This window comes from Candoia aspera, chromosome 5, assembly GCF_035149785.1.
Source record: "Candoia aspera isolate rCanAsp1 chromosome 5, rCanAsp1.hap2, whole genome shotgun sequence".
NCBI classification, from domain to species: Eukaryota; Metazoa; Chordata; class Lepidosauria; order Squamata; family Boidae; genus Candoia; species Candoia aspera.
The window spans coordinates 13,302,761-13,327,300 of NC_086157.1; the positions used below are offsets into that span (position 1 = coordinate 13,302,761).

Genomic DNA, 24,540 nt, shown 5'->3' on the forward strand with positions numbered 1-24,540 from the left:
AAGCAGAATTAAACTATTTGGGTTCAATTTTGTCCATTAGAAAAAGTTGTGTCCCAGGGAATTGTGAAAGGCAAGACAGAGAGCAGGGGTATCTGCAGCTTGGCATTTGTGACAATGCCAAGCTGGCAGCCATGACCATGCTATTGAAGCCTCACTCTTCACATCAGAGGTAAGGAATGTGTCTAATCCTGGGCACTCTCACACCCTAGCTAGGATAGACACAGCACAAGAGTGGAATCAGATCACTAATAAAGCTTTATTAATTTAGTCAGGCAAAACTAGCTCCACACCCACATTCACACCCACAATCTCACCTGGACCCGCTCAACCAGGCTTGGCCAAGGCACTGGCCAGGGGCAAAGGTCTGGACATTGAGGCAACTTGATTTCTTTCTTTTCAAAGACTTTGGATCTCTGCTTTTGCCTGGTGTATAACTGCATTGCATTAAGAAGGAGCCAGAGAAACTGTCTGCATGCAAGTGAGATGAAAGAGGACGAGAGCTGCATTCGGCAGCACCTCCTGCTTGCAGGTGTGCCCAAGAGGTAATGGAGATCGTTAATCCCCAAACCCAACAAGGAGGAGGAAGTGGAAATCAAGTGACCCACGTGACATCCCACAAGCACAATAGAGATGCGTTTACTAGAAAGACCCCCTTATACTTATGAGGCAATGCTGAGTTGACCCCTGATAATTCCAACATATTGAAGTAATATTACATCATTTTCAGAGATGAAGGTGATAAAGACGGGGTGTACAATTTTAGATTTCCAACCAGCAACACTCCAGGAGATTATGGTCAGCTGGTCCTCAGTACATAATTGTCAACTTGTATTGCTTCTGGTTTTGGATTTTGTTCCAATGGGATCCAATAACGGGATGATTCCAATGGTGGGCGTGTCTCTTGGAGTCATTCATAGATCTTGTCTGTACCAACTGGTCCTTGGTTGTATACAGTATGTGCATTTTTTGTAATTAGGTTGTCTCTTTTCAGCTGGCAGGCCTGGGTTTGTTACAAAAGCATATTCATTGGCATCCTCATCTCTCCTGTGCTACTTCATTTGTATTTACAGGGGGGGTTCAGTTGAGGAGTTGTGATGAAGTGAAATATAAGTCTAAAAAGTGTATTTTGATCTAGTGAAAGCAGATTGTGGACTTCTTTTTCAATGTTTCTGTCCTCTGAAGCCTCTTGGCCTTTGAGAAGTTTTGTCAGAGCACAATCAGGGGAGATAAGAGTCTATGATTCCAGTTCTGTGATTCCATGTTATAATATTCTCTAATATTCTCCCATGGCCAAAAGGGCAAGAACAAGACGATTTTCTCCCTTGCGCATTGAAGCCAAAAAATATGCTACGCACATGTTCCCAGAGACCAGCTATGTGTTGTTGCAGCAAAGCAACCCTTCTGACATTTTAAAAAAATTTATCATGGTAAAAGATTGTCTGGACTACATTCCATTTCATCAGTGGCAGAAATTACAAGTACTGTATAATTTTTACATTGAGTAGAAAACACTGAGTTTCTCCCCATTCAAACTTTCCCCTATCTAGATATCAGTTGTGAGCTGAGGAGAGTTAACTTTTCCTTCTGGAAATTCTCTTTCCCATTTTTTCCCCACATTATACTCCTTTCCTCCCTAGTATTTACATCAGCACCCAAATGCCCTAGCAACTTGATCACATGATATTGGCCTTATCTTGTTCCCAGAGTTTATTATAAAATATATTACACCAAATCTTTGACTTCGGGAAAATAACCGCTTTTTTTCCCCGCTTAACTCGACCCAGAGCCAGCGCGTGTAAACTTCAATCCGCTCTTCCCGCCCTTCCGATTTCAGGGCGGGGTTTTCAAGGGACCAATCTCGCTATGGGAAGAGCCCTTCGAAGAGAGCGCCTGCATCCGAGGCGAAGGAGGGACTTACGTGGCAGTGGCTACCTATCAGCCAATCAGCATTCCCAAAATAGGACCAAAACTTGGAGTTGACCCGCTAGGAAAGCGGGACCGCCTAGCGGGAGCTTCGAAGGCGCCGGGTTTCGCGGAGACGCGGCTTCTTCGCTAGGAAAACGGGATGTTCGTGCGCGATTAGGAGCGCTGGTCCGCAAGGCGCGGGGGAGGATTGCGAAAGCGGCGCCTGCGTGCTTTTGCCTGCTGGTCCTCCGAAGCCGCCCGGTCCCTTCTTCGCGGAGGGCGCCGCGGCGTTGAGAAGCGCTCGCGGCTTGGCTGTCCGCGCCGGCCGGACCTGTTGGCGAGGCGCGCGAGGGCGAGCGGGCTTTTCCAGCGGGGCTTTGGAGGGTCGCGCGGCCCGGGGAAGGGGAAGGGGAGCGGGGGGGGGCAGCTTCGGCGAGAGGAGCTCGGGAGCGCAGCCCCGGCGAGGGGCGGGCGCGGCGCCGCTCCCACCGCGCGATGCCGCTGGTCGCTCTGCTGGCGCTTCTGGCTGGCGCGCCCTGGCCAGGTAAGAGCGCCCCCGGGCCGTCTCCTGCACCCACCGGGGGCGACGGGGGAACGTCGGGAGGCGTCCTCCCGTCTTCGCCCCGGGAGCGCCCGGGCCTCGGAGGCGTCTGGGGTGCTTCCCGGCCTCGCGCCGCCAGGGCGGGGAGCGGAGGGCGCAGCGGCCGCCTCGGCCGAGCAGCGCCCACCGGAGAGGGCGAGGGGACGCGGCGGTGCGCCCCATTGCTTAGCCGTCGCTGCCTCCGGAGCGTCCTGGCGTCGAGGCTGAGAGCCTCGGAATTGGGGGCTTCTTCCCAGCGGGGGAACCGCTCGCCTCCACCACGGCCTGCCCGGTTGCTGCGGAGACGCTTTGGGGAAGGAGAGGACTTCTCCGGCCGCCTTCCCCTTGCTTTTCCGCGGCGAGACTCCCCGGGCGACGGTGGGAGCTTTTGGAGCAGTGGAAAGGCGGAGAGCGGACTAGCCTTAGCCCTGTAGCTTAGGAAAGAAGTTGGTCCGAACAACGCAGGCCGAAAATAAACCCCAGCAGTTTCTGTTGTATGTATTGTCAAATGCATAATTTCATAAAACTCTTTGGAGATCCATGGAACGCCTTTATAGCCTCCAAAATTAAAAGCATGGATTTGAAAGTGCTAATAAACAACAGATGCTGTATTCAACCATAAATGCACTGTTCTAATCATTTTGTACTTAAAATCTCACGTGTGCGGGTGGAAAAAAATTGAATCCTGCATGTCTGAAAAGTGACAGTGGTGCCATAGCTATGCAGAAAATGGATGTTTAAAATAATAGAATTTTTAAAAGCAAAGAAAACAAATGCCTAGTGCTTGTAGCTGAAGATGCTCAACTATTAAAAACCAGTCTCCTACATGTGGGATTACAATAGGAGATGTGGAACTTGTGCTTTCTAATGGTTTCCTGAATACGCCTGAAATTTCTCCTACCTTCTGTGTTAGCTGTATCATACAGCAGTAGCCCAGCTGGTAGAATTGGTTGTTCCTAAATGTCCTCTTCCCTTTCTAGAGGCAGGTCACCCCTTGTTTTAACAGGAGACCAAGAGCAATGAGGTGGGGAAGGATAGTTGGAATCAAATGGAGGAAATCTTGGTATGAATCAGTGGAGGTGGTGGGCTTTACTTCTCTGCCTCCATTACTCTCCATTTTTGTACACTAGTTGATTGGAAGTAGAGATGGCTGATAAGGCACTGAGAAGTTTGTTATATGGTTTCTGCATGAAGTTGTTTGGACTTCAACTCTTGATTTGGACTCAAGTTTGGGGGCAGGATAGGTTCTGCTGATCTGGATCCTTTTCCACTTGAGGCTCTTGAGGATGCAGACATGTGTGGAGAGGTCGACCACCTGTGTTCGGGCTTTGTCCATGTTGGTTGATTAAATTAGTTTGCACGTTCCTTCCTGTTTCAGAACATACTATTACTCAAGACAGTTCTCTTGACCTAAAAGTTTACATCTAAAGCAGTTAAGAAGGCCTTAGAATTCCAGGCACATCTGGAGCATATTGATTATCTGGATCCATTACAGTCAGGCTTTTGGCCAGAATGCAAAACTGGAACTAGTTAATGGTTGACCCACACTGGGATCTAGATGGGAGAATGACAACTTTACTAATTGTCTTGGAGCTGCTAGGCAGCTTTCAGTACCTTCAACCACCTCACCCTTTTAGCCAGGAGGGCAGAACCTGGGGCACAGCAGTTCTGTCCTCTTCTGTTACGTCATGTCCATAAGGTGGTTCTGGGGACTGCTCTTCCCTAGTTAGGCCTTGGCCTTCCATTTTATCTTCTGTGCATGCAAGTGCTTGTTAGAGGAGTTGGCATGGGGCTGTTCACACAATTACAGTGTGCCAGCTGTGACTATTCTTATGCTGGTTAGACCTGGCAATAGTTATCCATACCTTGGTTATATCCAAACTTAATCTTGCTATGTTCTCTTCTTGTGGCTATCCTTGAGAAGTGTTGTAAAACTTAAAGGAGTGCAAAATGCTAAGCTACTAACCAGGGCACAATACTGGCAGCATGTCAGTAGGTGTTTGTGGTTACTTTCAGCAGCTTATGGCCTAAGTCTCTGAGGGACTGCCTGCCTCAGGGTGGATCTCTCCAGACATTAAACTCAGAAAGAGCAATCTCTTAAAAAGGTCTTCTCCTGCCCTGGGTTGATCCAAGCTGTGGTCTGCACTGCACTCCCTTGGAGGTTGCCTTGAGGCCCATTCCTTCTGGAAGAAGGGAGGGTTTTCTCTTCTTCCAGGCCTCCAGACTGAGCTAGTTTAACTGTCTTTAAAGAATGTCACCTGTTTTTGTTTTCAGCGTTAGCTGCCTTGCTTCCCTTTTGGGGAGAAACATGGGGTATAAATTTAAATAGTGTTAGATTGCAGATACTTTTTCTGTCTCAGATACTCTTTATCTAACTCATTGTTAGATTCTGTCTACTTAACTGAAAATGGTTTTCTTCTAGACCAGCCTTTCTCAAACTTTTGACCCTGGAGGAACCCTTGAAATATTTTTCAGGCTTCGGGGAACCCCAGCACATTCAGGCTCATATGCAGGCCACAAGTTACAAAATTATTATATCCATTTCATGCGTAGGGCTGTATATATGCATTAACAGTGTTCTTAAACTAAAAATAAAGAATGAAACTTACCTCTTTAGTGTGAAGTTGCCCAAATTTGAAATAATTTTTTAAATAAATCATGATCTTCCAGGAAACCGCTAGGAACTCTTGCAGAAGCCGAGGGTTCAATGGAACCCTGGTTGAAAAACCCTGTCTAGTTTGCTACTGTACTTTTTTTTTAATCCATTCAGTCGTGTCTGATTCTCAGAGACTGCCTGGACAAGTCCCTGCAATTTTCTTGGCAAGCTTTTTCAGAAGTGGTTTGCCATTGCCTCCTTCCTAGGGCTGAGAGAAAGTGACTGGCCCAAGGTCACCCAGCTGGAAAAAAAAAAATCCGTGTTATGCTGCCTGAAACATTTAAAAAAGAATTAGAATACAGTAGACTCTCAGTTAACCGGCACCCATGGGGATTGGTAGATGCCGGATAAATATAGTTTCTGGTTGCTTGAGGGTTACTATTAAATTTTATTTAAAGTATTATTTATTTGAGTTTTTTTGCTGGTTGCTTGAGAGTGCCGGTTGCTTGAGTTCCGGTTAACTGAGTCTACTGTATATTAATACTGTTTTATTTCTATGTTAATATATTCTAATTCTTTTTTGGATGTTTCAGTCAATATAATGGATTTTTTCCCCCCAAAACTATGATTCATTTTTTCTTGACTCACTTATTGTGTGGAAGTTCTTAGTTCGGCATGTAATTGTTTTTATGGAAATCTCTAAAATCACATGCATGAGGTTATAATTTCATAGTTTCCACAATTTAAATGTTTGAATTTATCCCAAGTGTCTTGCTTGTTAGGACTATGTCCCATGGTATTGAAAATATTGAGGCATCAAACAACTGGCCTGGTTTTTTTTAAAATGTAACTAAAGTTATCAATAGATGCCATATCTTAAGAGGATGGTGAAAAATTCTATAAAGCAAAAAAAAAAAAAAGGAAAAGGAAGTTAATAATCAAAGCAACAAAATGCCAACAATGTATTGGAAGAGATGGCATTGAATGAATGAATAAAGGAGGATTTTAGGGATGTGTAGTTCTACAGATCTGAAGCACTAGATGATCCCCAGATCCATATTAATACTACCTTCAAGGAATATACATGAATAAAATGTGATAATGGCTTCAAGAAAAAAAATCTATTTATAAAAGTTTTACATTTAAAAAAAAGACAGAGAGAGCTATAGAATAGTCTGTACATTTTGTAAATAACATTTATTGGGATCATTGTAAAAGCCAGAGTGGGATCTGTAAGAATTATTCCAAAATTTTGATCCATTCTCTGGGAATAGTATACATATCCAAGCATTTATGTCTTCCAGGTTGACCTGGGGAGAGTTAATCTACAAATCAAAATGGTTATTTTCACTAAATGGTTGATGTTGCAGATTGCATGCTAGGACAATAAAGTATCACAGCAACAAAAGTAAAATTTCTCCTGGGGATTCTTGAACCTGTTCCTCTCCATAAATGTAACAACTATGCATTTATTGCACAAAAGAGACCATCTTCCTTCTCAATGCTGCACAGCCCTCCTGAGATGCATTTGTTTGTCTTTCCCTTTGCAGATATCTGTGAAGCTCTGAATGTGACTGTCTCTCCAGGCCCCAGAATACAGCATGTGGTTGGAGATAATGTTACCTTATTTTGCCATGTTTCTCAAAAAAGGCGAGTAGAAAACCTTTTGGCTGTCCGATGGATTTTTGCTCTCCCACCTGCCCAAGAATATCTGATGATCAAAATGACTAAATATGGGATAGTCCAGTACTATGGAAATTACACAAGTCACTTCTATAAACGAAGGCTTCATCTTCTTGAGGAGAAACATAGGACGATGTACACATTTTTGATCCTGAATATCCAGCAAGCCGAACAAGGACACTATATTTGTAAAGTTCAAGAGATTGGCAAACAAAGGAACAAGTGGACATCGTGGTCTAATGGTAGTGCATCTACTGAAGTCCAAGGTGAGAAAATAACGAGGCTTTTTGCAATCTGCATATGATTGTTGTCTATTTGTATATCCTGCTGTAAATCAGAAAGAACAAACAATCCAGAAGGCCTAGGATTTGACCAAATTGGTTGAAGACAATTACTAACCGTTACCTTTTTAAAAAAGCCAAAGAAGGTAGTTCCTTGTCTTTTGTAGGCTCTGTTCACAGTAATGGTGGGTTGACTTGGGTCTTAAGGATATTGAGATACTTTGAATGAATGAATCTCTTTGTTAAGGTAAATAACTCCTTCCAATCATATATTTCAACAATAAGTGAGTCTTTATTTACCACAAGTGTATACCTGCCAAGATCCTCAACTTAATTTATATTTACATAAAAGCAACTTCCACTAAGTTCAGCTGATCTACTCCTATGGCCTTGTATAAGAGGGCTCGGGGTGTCCATTTTGATCTCAGCAAAAGTCCTTTGGGCAAGCAGCTTGTTATAAAACAATGGTTGGGTTTAGGGAGGAAGTAAATATTTGAGGCATGATACTCTACTTTGGGCAGGAACGCCTTTAATTTTAATATTGGTTGGAGTTCTGGACAGTCCTCTTAGGAGAGGGCTGGGCAGGCTTTCTTCTGCAGTTTGAATTAAAGGTGGTGGTCTCGGCATGAGTGCTCAGCAACACATACAGTACTGGAAAGTAGATTAGTACAGAATAAAAAAAGGGAGCAAGAGGAGTGTTGTTGCAGCCAGATACTCACAGAAAATGGAGCATGTGTTTTGTTTTATGCTAGGGATAAAACTTCATTAGGAGTATTCTAACAGGGAAAAAAAAACAGAACACATCAAGTGTTTCATATTCTGTATGGAACAAAGCAAAATATTTTGAGTGTTCCGGCTATAGGAAATCATGGGAACTTAGAACAAACCCTTATTTCCTAGCTTTTCACCCCAGGGCCACAAAAGTAAGTCTGGTAGTAATCTGCTGATTGCTATCAATCTACAAAAACTTTTTTTTAAAGGAGATGGTTTTGAAAAGTACCAGTAAAAATACTTTTTAAAAAAACAAGCACAAAAAGCCTGGCAGGGGTATGTTGCTTTTTGAAACTCTATTTCTGGTTTACCAGGATGGCCAGAAAGAAAAGAAGTGCTTACCATTGCATAAATAACATGAAAGACAGACAGACAGACAGACAGACAGACTTCATTTGTTGAGAGGGAACACTCAACAAACCGACAAAGCCACAGAACACTCGGTATTTACAACTTACACCTGAATATCTCAGCAGCATTAACAACACTAGCAATGCAAACTCACTGTTGGCATGTTCATCGTGGCTACTTGCCTGTAAAAATATGCAGAACACCCAACTAGCACAGCCACGTGAGCTCTAACTTTCCCATAGCAAAGCATTTTAAAGAATAGCAGTAAATAGAGCTCCCTGGCAGAAATGCAGATGTAAGCAGTCTTCTTCGGTCTGAGCTGTGTCAGCCAACCCAAATCATCTCTAAGGATGAGGCAACGTACTATGTGGGGTGGGGTGTATTGTCTCAGCCAGATTACCCTGTCTGAGTCTGACCCAGTGAAGTCCAGTGACATCAGTGTGGGTTGTGGGAGTGGGGCATGAATGGATATGTGGATAGAATTGTGGCTGAATCCCATTGTAATTCAAGTGGCCCACCTGGCAGTCTGAAAGATGAGAGAAGGGGCTGTGCCTTAATCATCTTCAGCAGCAGATCAGGAAAGTCCAGCTGTGGAAGATTTGTCTTACATGGGACAAGTTGTTCTATAATCAGAATCCAAACTGACAACACTCTGTAATTTGGACTGTTTTAGTGGGGAAGAGATGTACTGCTAGACCACGGTCTAACCACTGGCTACATCAGATGGGAGCAGGTCTGCCTTCTTGCCTTTCTCAGGCTTCTTCTGAGAGTGCAGAACATTCATTCCACGTTGCTGCCTGGGCCAGATAATACAGTCATCTCCTTAGCAAGATAATAAGTCCACCACTCACCCAGGGAAGAAGCAGCACAATTCTGCTCACCAAGGAGAATTGGAACCAGTATTCCAGCTGGTTGATCCAGCCTCTCTTCCTCTTCTCCACCTTGGCTCTGGGACCAACTAAATAAAAATGTATGAATGGTCTTTCCAGTCTGTTAAAAAATAAAATGCAGTCTCATAGGCCTGTGAATCTCATTTAATCAAGAACAGAGACCACTTAACAAACATCTCAGCTTTCTTATTCTGCAGAAGGAAAAAATAGTTTAAGGGAAAATCATTTAAACATTCCTTAGCCAGTCTGTTGAGATTTGCCCATGCCCTAGTAGCTGCTAAGAATTTGGACCCGGAAATGGAGCCAAATTGTATTTTCTGTCAAGTTTTGGATTTCCACTGGGTTGGACATTCTTTGGGGATGCTTTTTTTTTTTAAACTTCCCAGACTGGTCTAGTCTACAGCCCCGAGTTTCACTAGTGTTCTCCTGTCTCAGCACTAACCAAATCCAGTCCTGCCTAGCTTCTAAGCCTAGGCCTCATTTTAATGTTGTAGCTCTCTAGATGATTTGCAAAACAGAGGTTAAACATTATAAAGCCCAAGTATGCAATAATAAAATTGGTATAGGCATGTAATGAGTCAAAATAGCACCAACAGCTACCACATGAAGAAATATGACTGTGTTGAAGTTTGTTGGTTAGAAAAAAGGGGGGCAGGATAAACAAATTCTGTAAATTTATCCTGATATTGTCATTATTTGCCCTCTTTCATAATAATAGAACTTAGTATCCTCTAAAAGAAACTCTCCCTGATGCCTAAGATTTGTAGATGAAGCATGTATGTAGGATTTATAGCTATTTATTTATTGGAGGGAGGGGGAAACAAAAATTCATGGTGGCAAGATCCATAATTAAAAGACAACTTAGCTTTTTTCCCCTCACTCTACTGTCCAACTTTCACAGCTGTTCATTTCCTCTAGGAAGACCACTATATTGAATATTGAAAAGTCTTTACCCATCATGATCTCATCTAAGTGTGTCCTTGTCTTTCTTCCTAGGCTCAGTATCCTTACTTGTCCACCAAACTGTCCATCTTTAATCTATTCTTGAGCCCAAGAAAACAAAGTTATCTACCACATTCACTTCATTGTCAACTATAAGCTCACTAGACATGATCAACTTTACCTTCTTAATATCTGATATTAGCCCAAACTTTCATTTTCATTTTTTTTCTTTCATAAGGAGCATTTGTAAGAGCTCCTTATTTTCAGTTAATGAAGTTGTGTCATCTGAATATCTCAGATTGTCACAACTTCAAACTGATTTCCAGTGTCTTTACTTGCAATCCTACCATTCTTATAATATGTTCTCTGTACCTTTAAACAGTTAATGAGGAAATTATGCATCTTTGTCTCGCTTCCTTGTCTATTTTGAACCACTTTCTTCTGTTCTTCAAATACAGTTCTTTCAGTAGGTTCTTGTTTGTTATAAAGGTTCATCAGAAGGATATTCAAATGTTCTGGCATAATCTTTAGCGTTAAAATGTTCCACGGTTTGGCATGATTTGCACAGTCAAAGGCTTTGCTGTGGTCAATAAAGTAAACATAATTCTTCTCACGTTATCATGCTCTTGTCATTACCATCTGATGTTAGCCCTCTGACCTCATTCTGCCTCTTCTGAAATCTGCCTGTTCAACCTTTTTTTCTCATTGTATGGTTCTTTTGCTCTTTATAAAATTATGGCAAAAAGTTGTTTGTGTGAGGAACTTGTGCAATAATACAATAATTAGAGCATTCTCTTCAGAAGCATCCACCGGGGATCAAAACAGGCAAGATGGTAGTTGCAGAATCACAGCTGAAGGCCCATCCCTTTTGTACACATGTTGATGTCCGTATGTTTACAAAGGGATGGTTTGATATGATCAACTGACTAATCAATAAATTTATACTGTACAAAAGCATGGGGCTTCAGTGAATACATGATCTGTGGTGAATAGTAGTACAGATGAACTTACCTTTGGGGTTGAGTGTTTAAGATCTACAATTAAAGACAGGCAAGTGATGTCAGAACAAGGAAGCTCAGCACCAGGTGGAAGTTGCATTTTACTCCTCTAGACGTGGCTTAAGAGAATTTAAAATGCAAAACTACGCAGTGTTTGTTTTTTCAGGGATGACTAATGTTTTTCCCCATTAATTTCAGGACTGTGGAAGCAGTTATAAGATAGGAATGGAGAGGAGTAAAATTACATGCTTCACAACTGAAATAATATATGTGGTCACATTCCTCTGCCTTCTTTAAGCCCATTTCAGCCGCCATCTAACTTTATCTAGCTGCACCATTGCTAGTGGATTCTCGACTTAAGCTGTACTGCGCAGTAGTCATATTTTTAATAGTTTATGACTATATGTGGAAGAGCTGAATTTTCTGTGCTATCTCATGTCGCAGGTTTTAATAAGGGTGCTACCTTATCTTTCCTTTTGTTCTGATGAACCACCCACAGCCCACCCGGGCATGGGATCAATTATTTTCCCAGGCTGCTGCTCCCACGCAGCTGCCTTCTTGCTGTCCAACAATTTGGACTGCTGGGGGATAATATTCCTCCACTCTGCTTGCAGTCCGGCTGGGGACCCATGCCACGAACAGCTGGAAAAAGCAACCCAGAATGGGCTGAGTTGTTTTGTTTTTTAAAAGGAAGAGACTTGTTTATTAGGGGATAAAACTTGTACTTAATATGCTGAGTGAATTTCTCTAGTTCTTGCTGTAATGACTGGAATACTCAACTTCCCATTAAATCTGAGTAAGTAATTACTTAGAATTCTCTTTAATGGTGGTAGCATTCAGTACAAAAGAAAACGTTGCGAATGAAAAAGCCTGCACTTTTTCCCCATTTTTAGTGACTTCAAACCTCATTTTCCTTCTCAGACATGGCATACATTTTTGGCTTTGGAAGTTTCGCAGTTGGATCAATTTCAATGGCACAGTCAGTTTTCCTATTGGGGGGGCAGTTGATCTGACTTGTTTTCATCGAAAATATCTGTAAAATCCCATTACTGAACTGGAATGCCTGATTCGTGCTCACTGGCAAAAGCTTGACAGGTCCTAAAATGCCAGCAAATTCGCTTTTAGGACTTACTGTCTCTTTACCCAAGCCTGGATACTCTCCATTAGTGAATTTCAAGCATCCTGTCTCCCACTCTAACTGGGGCTTCCTGCTTCTCAGCCAAGGTAATCCTAGGATCATTGAATAGTTTGCTACAGGAGCCACTATAAACTGTAAAGTCTCTTTATGGCTCCCTATGCGCATGGCCAGGGTTTCTGTGCGGAATTCTACAGGACCCCTGTGAGCTTCTGTTCCATCCATCTGGGTGGACACTATAGGTTGCTTTAGTCTTGTTACCACCAAATCAAGGGCTGTTATAAGTTCAGGTGAATCAAGCATTTGGTACACCCCGAGTCTATCAGGGCAGTAAAATTTGCTTTGTGTTTGCTTCTCAAATTCTTTAGTTGCACCCCCACTAGCAATGTTGAACAGTCCTCACTTACCAACGTATCTTCATCCTCCTCCTCTTTAGAGTTCAGTGTTGTATGCCCCTGGTTCCCCACCTGCCTGCGGGCGCTCTTCAAAGCGGGTGCTTCTCGTTTCCCGCCGGTTTGGGGGCTTCATCCTTAGAGTCTCTCCCCAAATCTTCAGATAGGAATATGACCTCTTTTTGGGCAGTCGTGGTGGCTGCAGAACCCTTCTTGACAGGCGGAGACTTGGCCGGCTTCCCTGCTGGTTTTGTGGCAGTCGCTGATCCCCTATGCATGATGTCCTTCCTTCCCGCACTTCTCTTTAGCTTTTGCTCTCTGTCTTCCTCCCTGGTTTTGCTTGGCTTCTTTGGAGCAATGGGTGCATGGCTTGGGGCGCTTGTGTTCCTCCCCAGGGCTTGGGCTCGTAATTGTCTCATCTGGAACTGGGTGTTTTCCACTTCTCCTGCCAGACAGATCCACTCTCTCACAGTAGTCGGATTGCCTCTCCCCAGTGCCCAGCGTAATACCTCGGGCTGCAAGCCACCCTTGAAATAGTCCACTTTTGTGGATTCGGACCAATCAGTTACTTTTCCAGCCAAAGCCTTGAACTCCATGGCATATTCAGATACAGTCTTAACTCACAGTTTGGCCAAGGGATCTTCAAATCTCTCCCTGCCATGAAATCCTCTAGGCTATGGAGTTTGGGAGCCATGGCATCATGCAGTTGCACCAGCCAGTCAGCTGCCCAGCCCCTCAACTTAGAAACCCACTAGATTTACTTAGGAGTATTCTGTGAGGAATGTATCCCCAAACTCCTTCATATACACTGCCACATTTGTCATAAAAAATGACAGCTGTTGAGGGTCTCCGTTAAACTTCACTTAGAAATCCCTTGGACCATCTCTAGGAGGAGGGAGACTTACATGTCCGGTCAGTGGTTCACCCCAGGTCACTGATGGTCTTCCTCCCCTCTTCTCATCTGGTTGGGGGAATGGTGCCCTTGATTCAGGCACTGGCTCCGGGGTAGATCTTTTGGAATAGACACTAGCTCCCTCTACGTGAATGGTTAGCAGCCTCTCCAGGGAGAGCGAAATATTCTTCAATATTGCTTCCATGGAAGTCACTCTGGTTTCTAGCACTTTCAGTCTCTCGCGTGTACTCCCTCTCTCTTCCTCTGTCTCTTGGGAACTGGTTCTCCTACTATTTGCGCGTACATCCGTCGACTGCCGGGGTCCCATTCTGGATTCTCCCTCTCCGCCAGCAGACCATCCCGGCGCTCCTCTTTCCTGATCTGTGTGTGGCGCCTACTCCACCTCTCGGAGATCAGGGTGACTCTGTTGCTGTATCCATGATGCCATTGCTGTGGACCCCTGAGTCACATCCCAGGTAATTAGCTTGATATCTATCCCTGTAGCACCTTCCAGCAGAGCCATGGAGGTTCCACCTGCTCCTTCAGGTTCCAAATCTCCTCCTGACTCGGTTAACACATCGGCCACCACCTCCGTCGTTTTAGGGAACACTGGCAACTCCTCAGCTTCCCCCAACTGCGATGCTTTGTCCGATGCCGCTTTTGACATTTTGTGGAAATTTTCTTGGACTCTCAGCTGGGCACAAATGTTCTTTGTAGATGACCTTGGGAATTCAACGATAGTCCAAACAAGATGATCCCCCCCTCCCTTCTTTTCAACTCGCAAGGAGAAGACACATGTTGAATGAAACATGCATGTGAGCCCAGTCAAGTGTTCTGAGAATGTTTGTGATGAGAGCATGACACCTGCCATCAGCTTCAAGGAATGCTTGTGAAAACGCCCCATCCCATATCAAGCACTATTCTACATTCCCCCCTCCCCCTTTTTAATTGCTATTTTTCATAACACAATTCAGCCTTTGTGATGCTTTGTAGGTTCTCTTTAATATCTATAGAAACATTTCAGGTTTACTGTGACAAAGTTTTTTTTTTTTTTAATATAAAAGATACTTAAAAATGAAAACAGAAAAAAGAAATGGAGGGGACAGGGGAAGGGAAAAAGAATACAACTTTACCTAATATAAAAATTGCATGAGAATTATCGAACTATTGGAAAAAGTAGAAAAAACATTCCACTATTATTTGTACAAGTGCCATTAAATTGGAACTAATGGTTATTTATACAAGTCAAATCAGAAAGGACAAAAACATGCCAAATTGAATTATCAGACAAAGTATTATAGGAATTAGCAAGAAGTTCTAACTAATGTGAAAAAGTCCATCCTCAACTTTATAACTAGCCAAAGAGAATCTAATGTTTTAAAATCTTATGTTGCAAGAAACACAGATTTAGGATGTGGCAGAATTATAATTTATAAAGGATTTCCAAATTAAGTTAAAGTTGGTATTAGACTTATTTTTTAGATGAAAAAGTATTTTGACACTGATGTTGGAATTGAAGGAATTGAATGAAATTTCCATTCAGAGGCATAGAGTATCCAAGCAGTGGTTCTCATGCATAAAACCAACTTGATGTACTTGGTAGGAATATAAGGCTTGCTGATACTTAAAAGAAAAAAAAATTGGCAAGAAACTTAGTAGTGAGTAGTTCTGTGGCGAGTCATCTTCCAGAATTGCTGAGCTTTGTTACATAACCACCAGATTCCAAAGAATGATCCAATCTGATTATTACATTTCCAGCAATTTTTTAAGTTCTTGTTTTATTAAACATTTTTGAAGAAAAAAAACTACAAACAAGAAAACAGAAGCAAGAAAAGAAAAATAAAATATAATTTGTTGCATAAGAATTTTCAGTATTTCATTAGTTTATGATGTATTATCTGAATGTATTATATTTTTTAAAAACTGCAGGTCTTTGTTAAAACCAAAGGAATATATAAGTATCAGTAGCAATAACCAGCACAGCATAAATCCTAACATAAGATAAATAATTAATTTCTGTCTGAAATATATTCTTACTTAACTGATCATTGAGAGTTAAAATACTAAAATTTTAGAGTAACTCAAATTTTGGATGTGGTACTAGCCCCTACATAGAATTATAATATAAAAATGAATACCAAGTTGAATTAAATTTGGTGTCAGGTTTACTGTTAAAATATAAAGCTATTTTGGGCATCAATACATATTCTTGCAATTTCTAGTAATTTTTTAAATATTATCCATTTTGGCAATCAGCAGTTGAGTAATATAGCAAGAAATATCTCATACCAGTTTTATTTGAGTATAATATTCACAGTATAAATTTAATATTTATCTTCCATTGTTTCATATCAGTTGTCCTGTTTAAATCCTGCATCCATTTACCCATGTAATCTTTGGCTTGTTCATTTTCTGAATCATTTCAGTAACAGATATAAACCTTAACAAATGTTCTTTTATGTTATATGCATTTCAAATTTGGTCAAATCTCTTGTTTTGTATTTTCTTTTGAACTACTAATGTACAGTATATTTGAAGATACAGACTACAGTATTTATAATGGAATAGTCTCTTAAGCACTGAACATTTCTTTTTGTATCAGACCAGAGATATTTATGCAGGCCTTCTGAGAGACCTGCTCTGTCCATAGAAGTAATCCAGTCATACTATCATATAATTCAGTCTGTAATCTGGGTCAACAACTATCTTCATAGTAAAGTTTAAAATTTATCACAGGTAGTCTACCTTATCTTTTGTCTCTTGTAAAATTCTGAGTTTTATCTTCAGTCATTTATTTGACCAAATGAAGTTAGTGATTTATTTCTGCTACTCATTCAATGTCTTTTCTTCTGTTCTTATGGAATAAAATTTGGAATAAAAAATCAATCTTTGAAAAAAATATTCATTTTAGTGCTGACATTCTTCCTAAACAAGATAAGGTTATCAACCATTACTTTTTTCAGATCTTTAAATATTTTTTTTAAATAAATCTTGATTGTTTCCAAGTACTCGATCAATTTAGCACTGATACTAATCCCTGTTGTTTGCTTTAGATACTCTGCTTCCTCTTCAGATAGGTTCTATGTAATCATCTGTGTGTTTTATTAACCCAATATCCTGCTATATATGTTCCATTGTTGATTCTAAGGAATCCTTTAGATGAGTACAACATCAACAGTGTATAATTCTGATTTATGCTCTTTTGATTTCCCAGTTTAATTCCTGAAATTGTACTTTCTTGCCCTATCTTCCTTGCCAATAAAATGCCAATAAAATATTCTAATGCCAATAACAAACGAAGAGAGGGGACATTCTTCTTGTCTGTTACATAATCATCCATTTATAGTTTATCTTGGCTTCTTGTTAATTATAAACATTCTGTATCCATGCGTGAAAATTTGAATTATTATTATTATTATGGTATTTCTTAAGTATCCTGAATATAATCTTGCCCATTCCAAATTATCAAAAGCTTTCTCCGCATCTATCATAGCTTCTTATTTTTATCATTGCAATTGGACATTTTTAGCTCTTTAGCCTTTTAAGTTATTGTCATTCCTTTATGTACTGTTCTGTTTTATTCCACACTATTATAATTCTTATAGTTACAATAATAAGTATAGTTTACCTGTAGATGTTAGTGATATAGTGATTTTATATTTCACATTAGCTATTTTTATGTATCTTCAGTTACTATTATTAGTGGAATTGGAATCAGGGTGAATTATGTTGACTAAAGGACTGTTGCAAAAACAGACATTAAAAAATTGTACTCTACATTCAATAAGGAGACAGAACTATACAACTCTGGATGAATTATGTCATTCCCTCACTCCTGAAGGGGGGGAGTGCTCAACATCTTCATATCTCATTTATTACCTAAGTTAATGGTTCCATCAGATTTCTTTGACATGCTTATGGTATATTGCAGAAGAACCATCCAGTGCTAGGGATTTATTGAATTCTAACTTCTGGTATTGCTTCCTTTGTTTTATCTTCTACACATTCCTTTTGTTGATCTGTAAATTTTGTATTATATCCATTATCTGTTTTCATCAGCCCTTGTAACTGACTTTGCAGCTTTCCTTTAAGCAACATTTAAGCTGATAAAAAGCTATATACCAAGCATGTATTGAGCAATGTCTCTTTTTGGTATTGTTGCCATTGGATTTATTTCTGTGGTCTCATGTTGTGAATAATCATTATTATGATCTTGTTGTTTATTTGTTTAGTCGCTTCCGACTCTTCGTGACTTCATGGACCAGCCCACGCCAGAGCTTCCTGTCGGTCGTCAACACCCCCAGCTCCCCCAGGGACGAGTCCGTCACCTCTAGAATATCATCTATCCATCTTGCCCTTGGTCGGCCCCTCTTCCTTTTGCCTTCCACTCTCCCTAGCATCAGCATCTTCTCCAGGGTGTCCTGTCTTCTCATTATGCGGCCAAAGTATTTCAGTTTTGCCTTGAATATCATTCCCTCAAGTGAGCAGTCTGGCTTTATTTCCTGGAGGATGGACTGGTTTGATCTTCTTGCAGTCCAAGGCACTCTCAGAATTTTCCTCCAACACCACAGTTCAAAAGCATCGATCTTCCTTCTCTCAGCCTTCCTTATGGTCCAGCTCTCGCAGCCATATGTTACTACAGGGAACACCATTGCTTTAACTATGCGGGCCTTTGTTGTCAGTGTGATGTCTCTGCTCTTAACTATTTTATCAAGATTTGTCATTGCTCTTCTTCCAAGGATTAAGCGTCTTCTGATTTCCTGACTGCAGTCAGCATCTGCAGTAATCTTTGCACCTAGGAATACAAAGTCTTTCACTGCTTCTACATTTTCTCCCTCTATTTGCCAGTTATCAATCAAGCTGGTTGCCATCATCTTGGTTTTTTTGAGGTTTAGCTGCAAGCCAGCTTTTGCACTTTCTTCTTTCACTTTCATCATAAGGCTCCACAGTTCCTCTTCACTTTCAGCCATCAAAGTGGTATCATCTGCATATCTGAGATTGTTAATGTTTCTTCCAGAGATTTTAACTCCAGCCTTGGATTCCTCAAGCCCAGCATGTCGCATGATGTGTCCTGCATACAAGTTGAATAGGTAGGGTGAGAGTATACAGCCCCGCCGTACTCCTTTCCCAATCTTAAACCAGTCCGTTGTTCCGTGGTCTGTTCTTACTGTTGCTACTTGGTCGTTATACAGATCCTTCAGGAGGCAGACAAGATGACGTGGTATCCCCATACCACTAAGAACTTGCCACAATTTGTTATGGTCCAGACAGCCAAAGGCTTTAGAATAGTCAATAAAACAGAAATAGATGTTTTTCTGAAACTCCCTGGCTTTCTCCATTATCCAGCGGATATTGGCAATTTGGTCCCTAGTTCCTCTGCCTTTTCTAAACCCAGCTTGTACATCTGGCAATTCTCGCTCCATGAATTGCTGAAGTCTACCTTGCAGGATCTTGAGCATTACCTTACTGGCATGTGAAATGAGTGCCACTGTTCGATAGTTTGAACATTCTTTAGTGTTTCCCTTTTTTGGTATGGGGATATAAGTTGATTTTTTCCAAGCTGATGGCCATTCTTGTGTTTTCCAAATTTGCTGGCATATAGCATGCATTACCTTAACAGCATCATCTCGCAAGATTTCGAACAGTTCAGCTGGGATGCCGTTGTCTCCTGCTGCCTTGTTATTAGCAATGCTTCTTAAGGCCCATTCAACCTCACTCTTCAGGATGTCTGGCTCTAGCTCCCTGACCACACCGTCAAAGCTATCCCTGATATTGTTATCCTTCCTATACAGATCTTCTGTATATTCTTGCCACCTTTTCTTGATCTCTTCTTCTTCTGTTAGGTCCTTGCCATCTTTGTTTTTAATCATACCCATTTTTGCCTGGAATTTACCTCCAATGTTTCTAATTTTCTGGAAGAGGTCTCTTGTCCTTCCTATTCTATTGTCTTCTTCCACTTCCGCGCATTGCTTGTTTAAAAATATTTCCTTATCTCTTCTGGCTAACCTCTGGAATTTTGCATTTAATTGGGCATATCTCCCCCTATCACTGTTGCCTTTTGCTTTCCTTCTTTCTTGGGCTACTTCTAGTGTCTCAGCAGACAGCCATTTTGCCTTCTTGGTTTTCTCTTTCTTTGGGATGTATTTCGTTGCCGCCTCCTGAACAATGCTGCCAACTTCTGTCCATAGTTCTTCCGGGACCCTATCTACTAAGTCCAGTCCCTTAAATCTATTCTTCACCTCCACTGCATATTCCTTAGGAATATTAGTGAGCTCATATCTAGCTGATCTGTGGGTCTTCCCTAATCTCTTGAGTCTGATCCTAAATTGTGCAAGAAGAAGTTCGTGATCTGAACTACAGTCAGCTCCAGGCCTTGTTTTTACCGACTGTACAGATGTCCGCCACCTTTGGCTGCAAAGGATGTAATCAATCTGATTTCGGTGTTGTCCATCTGGTGAAGTCCATGTATAAAGCCGTCTCTTAGGTTGTTGGAAGAGAGTGTTTGTTATGCAGAGTGAATTGTCTTGGCAAAATTCTATCAGCCTATGTCCTGCTTCATTTTGTTCTCCCAGGCCATACTTACCTGTAATTCGAGGTGTCATTTGACTGCCCACCTTAGCATTCCAGTCTCCCGTGATGAAAATAACATCTCTTTTAGGCGTGTTGTCCAGTAGGTGCTGCAGATCCTCATAGAACTGCTCTACTTCAGCTTCTTCAGCATCTGTGGTTGGGGCGTATATTTGGATCACTGTGATGTTAGATGGCTTGCCCTGAATTCAAATTGAGATCATTCTATCGTTTTTTGGATTGTATCCAAGCACTGCTTTAGCCACTTTACTATTAATTATGAAGGCTACTTCATTTCTTCTGTGGTCCTCTTGTCCACAGTAGTAGATCTGGTGGTCATTTGATGTGAAGTGGCCCATTCCAGTCCATTTCAGTTCACTGACGCCCAGAATGTCTATCTTTAATCTTGACATCTCACCAATAACCACATCCAATTTGCCCTGGCTCATAGATCTTACATTCCAGGTTCCAATGGTGTGTTGATCCTTAGAACATCGGATTCGCCGTTCACCACCAGCACCGTCGGCCACTAGCCATCCTTTCGGCTTTGAGCTAGCTGCGTCATCACGTCTGGGGCTAGTTGAGCTCATCCTCTGTTCCTCCCCAGTAGCATTTTGACCATCTTCCGACCTGGGGGTCTCATCTTCCGATGGTATACCGACATATCTCTGGTTGTACTGATCCATTTAGTTTTCATGGCAAGAATACTGGGGTGGGTTGCCATTACCTTCCCCAGGGATCGCATTTAGTCTGACCTCTCTGTCATGACCTTCCCGTCTTGGGTGGCCCTTCACGTTTTAGCTCATGGCATCATTGAGGTGCTCAAGTTCCAGCACCACGACAAGGTAACGATCCTTTGCTGAGGTATTATGATCTATCAGATGCAAATAATTATATACATTACAGTTAGTTATGGGAAAATATGGCTTCACAGGTATTGGTTTAATCTAGAAACCAATAATTAACTAGATTTTCTCTTCGCTTCTGGTAGTGTTGCTTTCCAAATTTGACAGGTATTTAGTACCTACTACATTAAAATATTTGAGCTCCATATTAGCAGAATGGTAGAATTCTAGCAAAGGTTGCAACACATTATTGTTAAAAAATTCTTTGATTGTATTTTCAGATGATGATGATGACTTCACATTCCATCTTCTTTTTCCATGTAGCATACGTGATAATCTTGAATGTATGCCTTAAAAGTATCCCATACAGTTTCTTAGTTAGCAGAATGTGTTTGTATTTTTAAAAAAATCCTCACTCTTTTTTCACCTGCTTTATAAATTGTGAGTCTTTTAATAATGATGTATTTAAATACCATCATGAAATAGTTTGTGTATGTATATCTATATCTATATTTATATCTATATATCTACATCTATAATTACACTATATGTACAGTATATCTATAAGACAATTGATAATGTCTTAAAGAACGATTGAGAAATTTAAAAAGTCTTATTAGAAGTCTCATTAGAATTAGGAAAAAAAGTACAGTATTTTCATTTTGAGATTGATGAATACAGAAGTAGCCAAATCTGTCAAATTAAATTCCAATAGCTAGGTTTGTAGTAAGTACTTAATTTACTTGAAACTACAGTATAATGTGGGGGGGAGATTCGACCCTCGACCTCTCCTTTGTGGGGTGCCGCAGGGCTCGGTCCTCTCTCCTCTCCTATTTAACATCTACATGAAACTGCTGGGCGAGATCATCCGTCACCACGGGATGAGGTATCATCAGTATGCCGATGATACTCAATTGTATATCTCCATCCCAGGTGAGGTAAGTGATGCTGTGGCTGCCCTCTCTTGGTGCCTGGGGGCTGTAGGGGTCTGGATGGGGAACAACAGGCTTCAGCTGAACCCTGGTAAGACGGAGTGGCTGTGGGTTAAGGGTTCCTCCGTATCCGGGACTTTGTCATCTTTAGTTCTGGATGGGGTTGCGCTGCCCCAGACAGACCCGGTGCGTAACCTGGGGGTCCTCATGGACTCATGGCTCCTGCTGGAAGAGCAGATGGGAGCCGTAGCCGGAAGGGCCTTTGCACAGCTTCGTGTTGTGCACCAGTTGCGCCCGTTCCTGGATCGGGAAGCCCTTCGGACGGTCACTCATGCCCTTGTTATCTCCCATATAGACTACTGCAATGCGCTCTACATGGGGCTACCCTTGAAGAGTATCTGGAAGCTTCAGCTAGTCCAGAATGCGGCCGCGCGGGCTATTTTTGGCGCCCCTAGAAGGGCGCACATAACACCTTTGCTACGTGAGCTGCATTGGATACCAGTTTGCTTCTGGGTCCAATTCAAGGTGTTGGTTATCACCTTTAAAGCCCTACATGGCATGGGACCGGGTTACCTGAGGGACCGCCTGTTCCCCATATCATCAGTCCGTCCCACCCGCTCATGCAGAGAGGGCATGCTGCGGACCCCGTCAATAAGAGAATTCCATCTGGCGGGGTCCAGTAGGCGGGACTTCTCGGCAGTAGTGCCCGCCCTTTGGAACATCTTGCTCCCGGAGGTAAGATTAGCCCCATCGCTTTTAGCCTTCCTGAGGAAGTTGAAGACCTGGCTCTGCCACCGGGCTTGGGGCAGGGAGGAGAATCGACATACTTGGGGTTGGCTGGTGCCTTGAAGTGCCCCTCCTCCATGATGGTTGAAGAGATCATAGCCACCTGGATTTTATGAGCTGGGGTAGTTAAGAAATTGTTTTGGTTTTAATGGGATTTTATTGGAATTTTATTGTTTGTTTATTTGAGTTTTTATTGTATATTTATTCTGTGTTGTAAACCGCCCAGAGTCCCTCCGGTCGGAGGAGAGGGGTGGTGACAAATTTGATAAATAAATAAATAAAATAATCAACTAAAAGATTCAAAACTTGATTAAAATATCCAGCCATAATTAGCCATAGAGTAAGGAGTCAAGGATAAAAGGAAAACATATATGATCGAGGCAGTGTTGTACATAAAAAATGAAAAGAATTTTAAAAATGTTTCCCATTTCCATCTTCCTACAGTGCTGACAGAATGGTATTTCCTACTCCATGATCTCTCAAATGCTCCAAAGAAAACTTTGGTTAATAGTATCAAAAGGTAGTGAGAGATCTAAGAGTATTGATAGGGTCACACTCCTTAGCGGTGACCCAGTATGGGTCATCCATCAGGTGACGAAAGCTGCGTTCATGCCAAATTCAGGCATACAGTACATCAAGTACACTGACTTGAGCTCATGTCCAAGCAGAAGCTGGAAGCCATCTATCAGGGATGTTTAATTTATCTTTCATCACTGGGTAGAACATTGATCGATTGATTGATACAATTTATATAGCTGCCCATCCCACACGTGACCCTGGACGGCATACAAGATTAAAAGACAAAAACCTAGCGGCCAAGGATAAACAATAACCCCACTTGCCACCAGTAACAACAGGGTTTATTTGATGGCCTAGTTTCAGGTTCTTTGAAGGGGTCTTCGCTAATGATGCTTTGGATATGGAAAGCTCTTAGCATTTGTTTGATGTACAGTGTCAAGATAAGACCTTCTTATTTTCCCAGGCAGTTTTTTTTCCTGCTAAGGTTATTAAGCTATTATTTTTTGGTGTAATTTATTTTGAATGTGCTATTTTCCTTAATGTAGAGGAATGTGAAGTTATATGAGAATATTCTTGAAGTCTGGCATATAAATATTTTAATGGGTTCTCCAATGAGTGGCAGGACAAAATCATCTTCATAATTTTCTAGGAAACAAGTGATTCTCTAAGCGATTGTCTTTGTGGCAGTTCAGTCCACTTCAGTCACAACTGTGTTAGATTTATTCTTAACCCATACACTCAGATAAGTCACATCTAATCTTTGTTGCTGACCTCTGTCATATAATAAGTTAAGCGTAAAATTTTGTGAAAACTCAGCCCCAGTGGCTCTTTAGAAGCCAGTATCTTCATAATCAAAGCAACATTTGCACAGGTGATCACTTCTTTCGATGTGTTCTTTTGCAGTGATTGCATCCCATTTTTTGGATGACTCCAGCGCTGAGGAAAAACACAAGACTTGGGCATTTTTTGAAGGTTAAGTATAAGTTTCCCCTTTCATTATTCTTCACAGATCCACTAAAACATGGTTTTGTGTAACGTTAATTAAAAAATTCAGATGCTTGTCCCAAAGTTTAGCTGAATGTGTGAATTTTTAGTGGAACGAGAGTGATGCTTTCTGTGGTTGGAAGATCTTCAACATGTATGCTCTTAGCCGTTACATCTTTTGTTGGACACCATACCTGCTTTTTGCTTCTCCCACTTCCAGTGTGAATGTACATAGTGTTTATGTATCAGGGATAAATGTTGGTGTTTCTGGTGTCCAGGGAGAGGTGAGGAAGTTGAGCCTTTTGTGAGCAGGGAGGAACACGCTTCCTTGACCTTTCCCTCCTTGCTATAGTTAAAATAGATTTTACGGTCAACGATCAAAAAAGCCACTGCTTGATTGTCAGTCCAGAAGGATGAACGAAGCCAACTATGCTTTCTGTTCCATGCAATGGAAACTGTTATTTTCATAGAATTTGTTTATATCTTTTTCA

General features: G+C 41.6%; 1 protein-coding gene across 2 annotated transcripts in view; it reads left to right on the forward strand.

The window, feature by feature from the left end:
• The first annotated feature begins 2,400 nt into the window (after nt 1–2,400).
• Nucleotides 2,401–24,540, forward strand: part of VSTM4 (V-set and transmembrane domain containing 4) — a 53,203-nt gene continuing 31,063 nt past the window's right edge. Inside the window, exons 1-3 of one of the 2 annotated variants that reach the window (XM_063304305.1) lie at nt 2,401–2,449; nt 6,632–7,030; nt 23,969–24,037. In XM_063304305.1, coding sequence (XP_063160375.1) covers nt 2,401–2,449; nt 6,632–7,030; nt 23,969–24,037 — 517 coding nt within the window. The remainder of the gene's footprint in view (nt 2,450–6,631; nt 7,031–23,968; nt 24,038–24,540) is intronic. The other variant, XM_063304307.1, reaches the window with a different exon arrangement.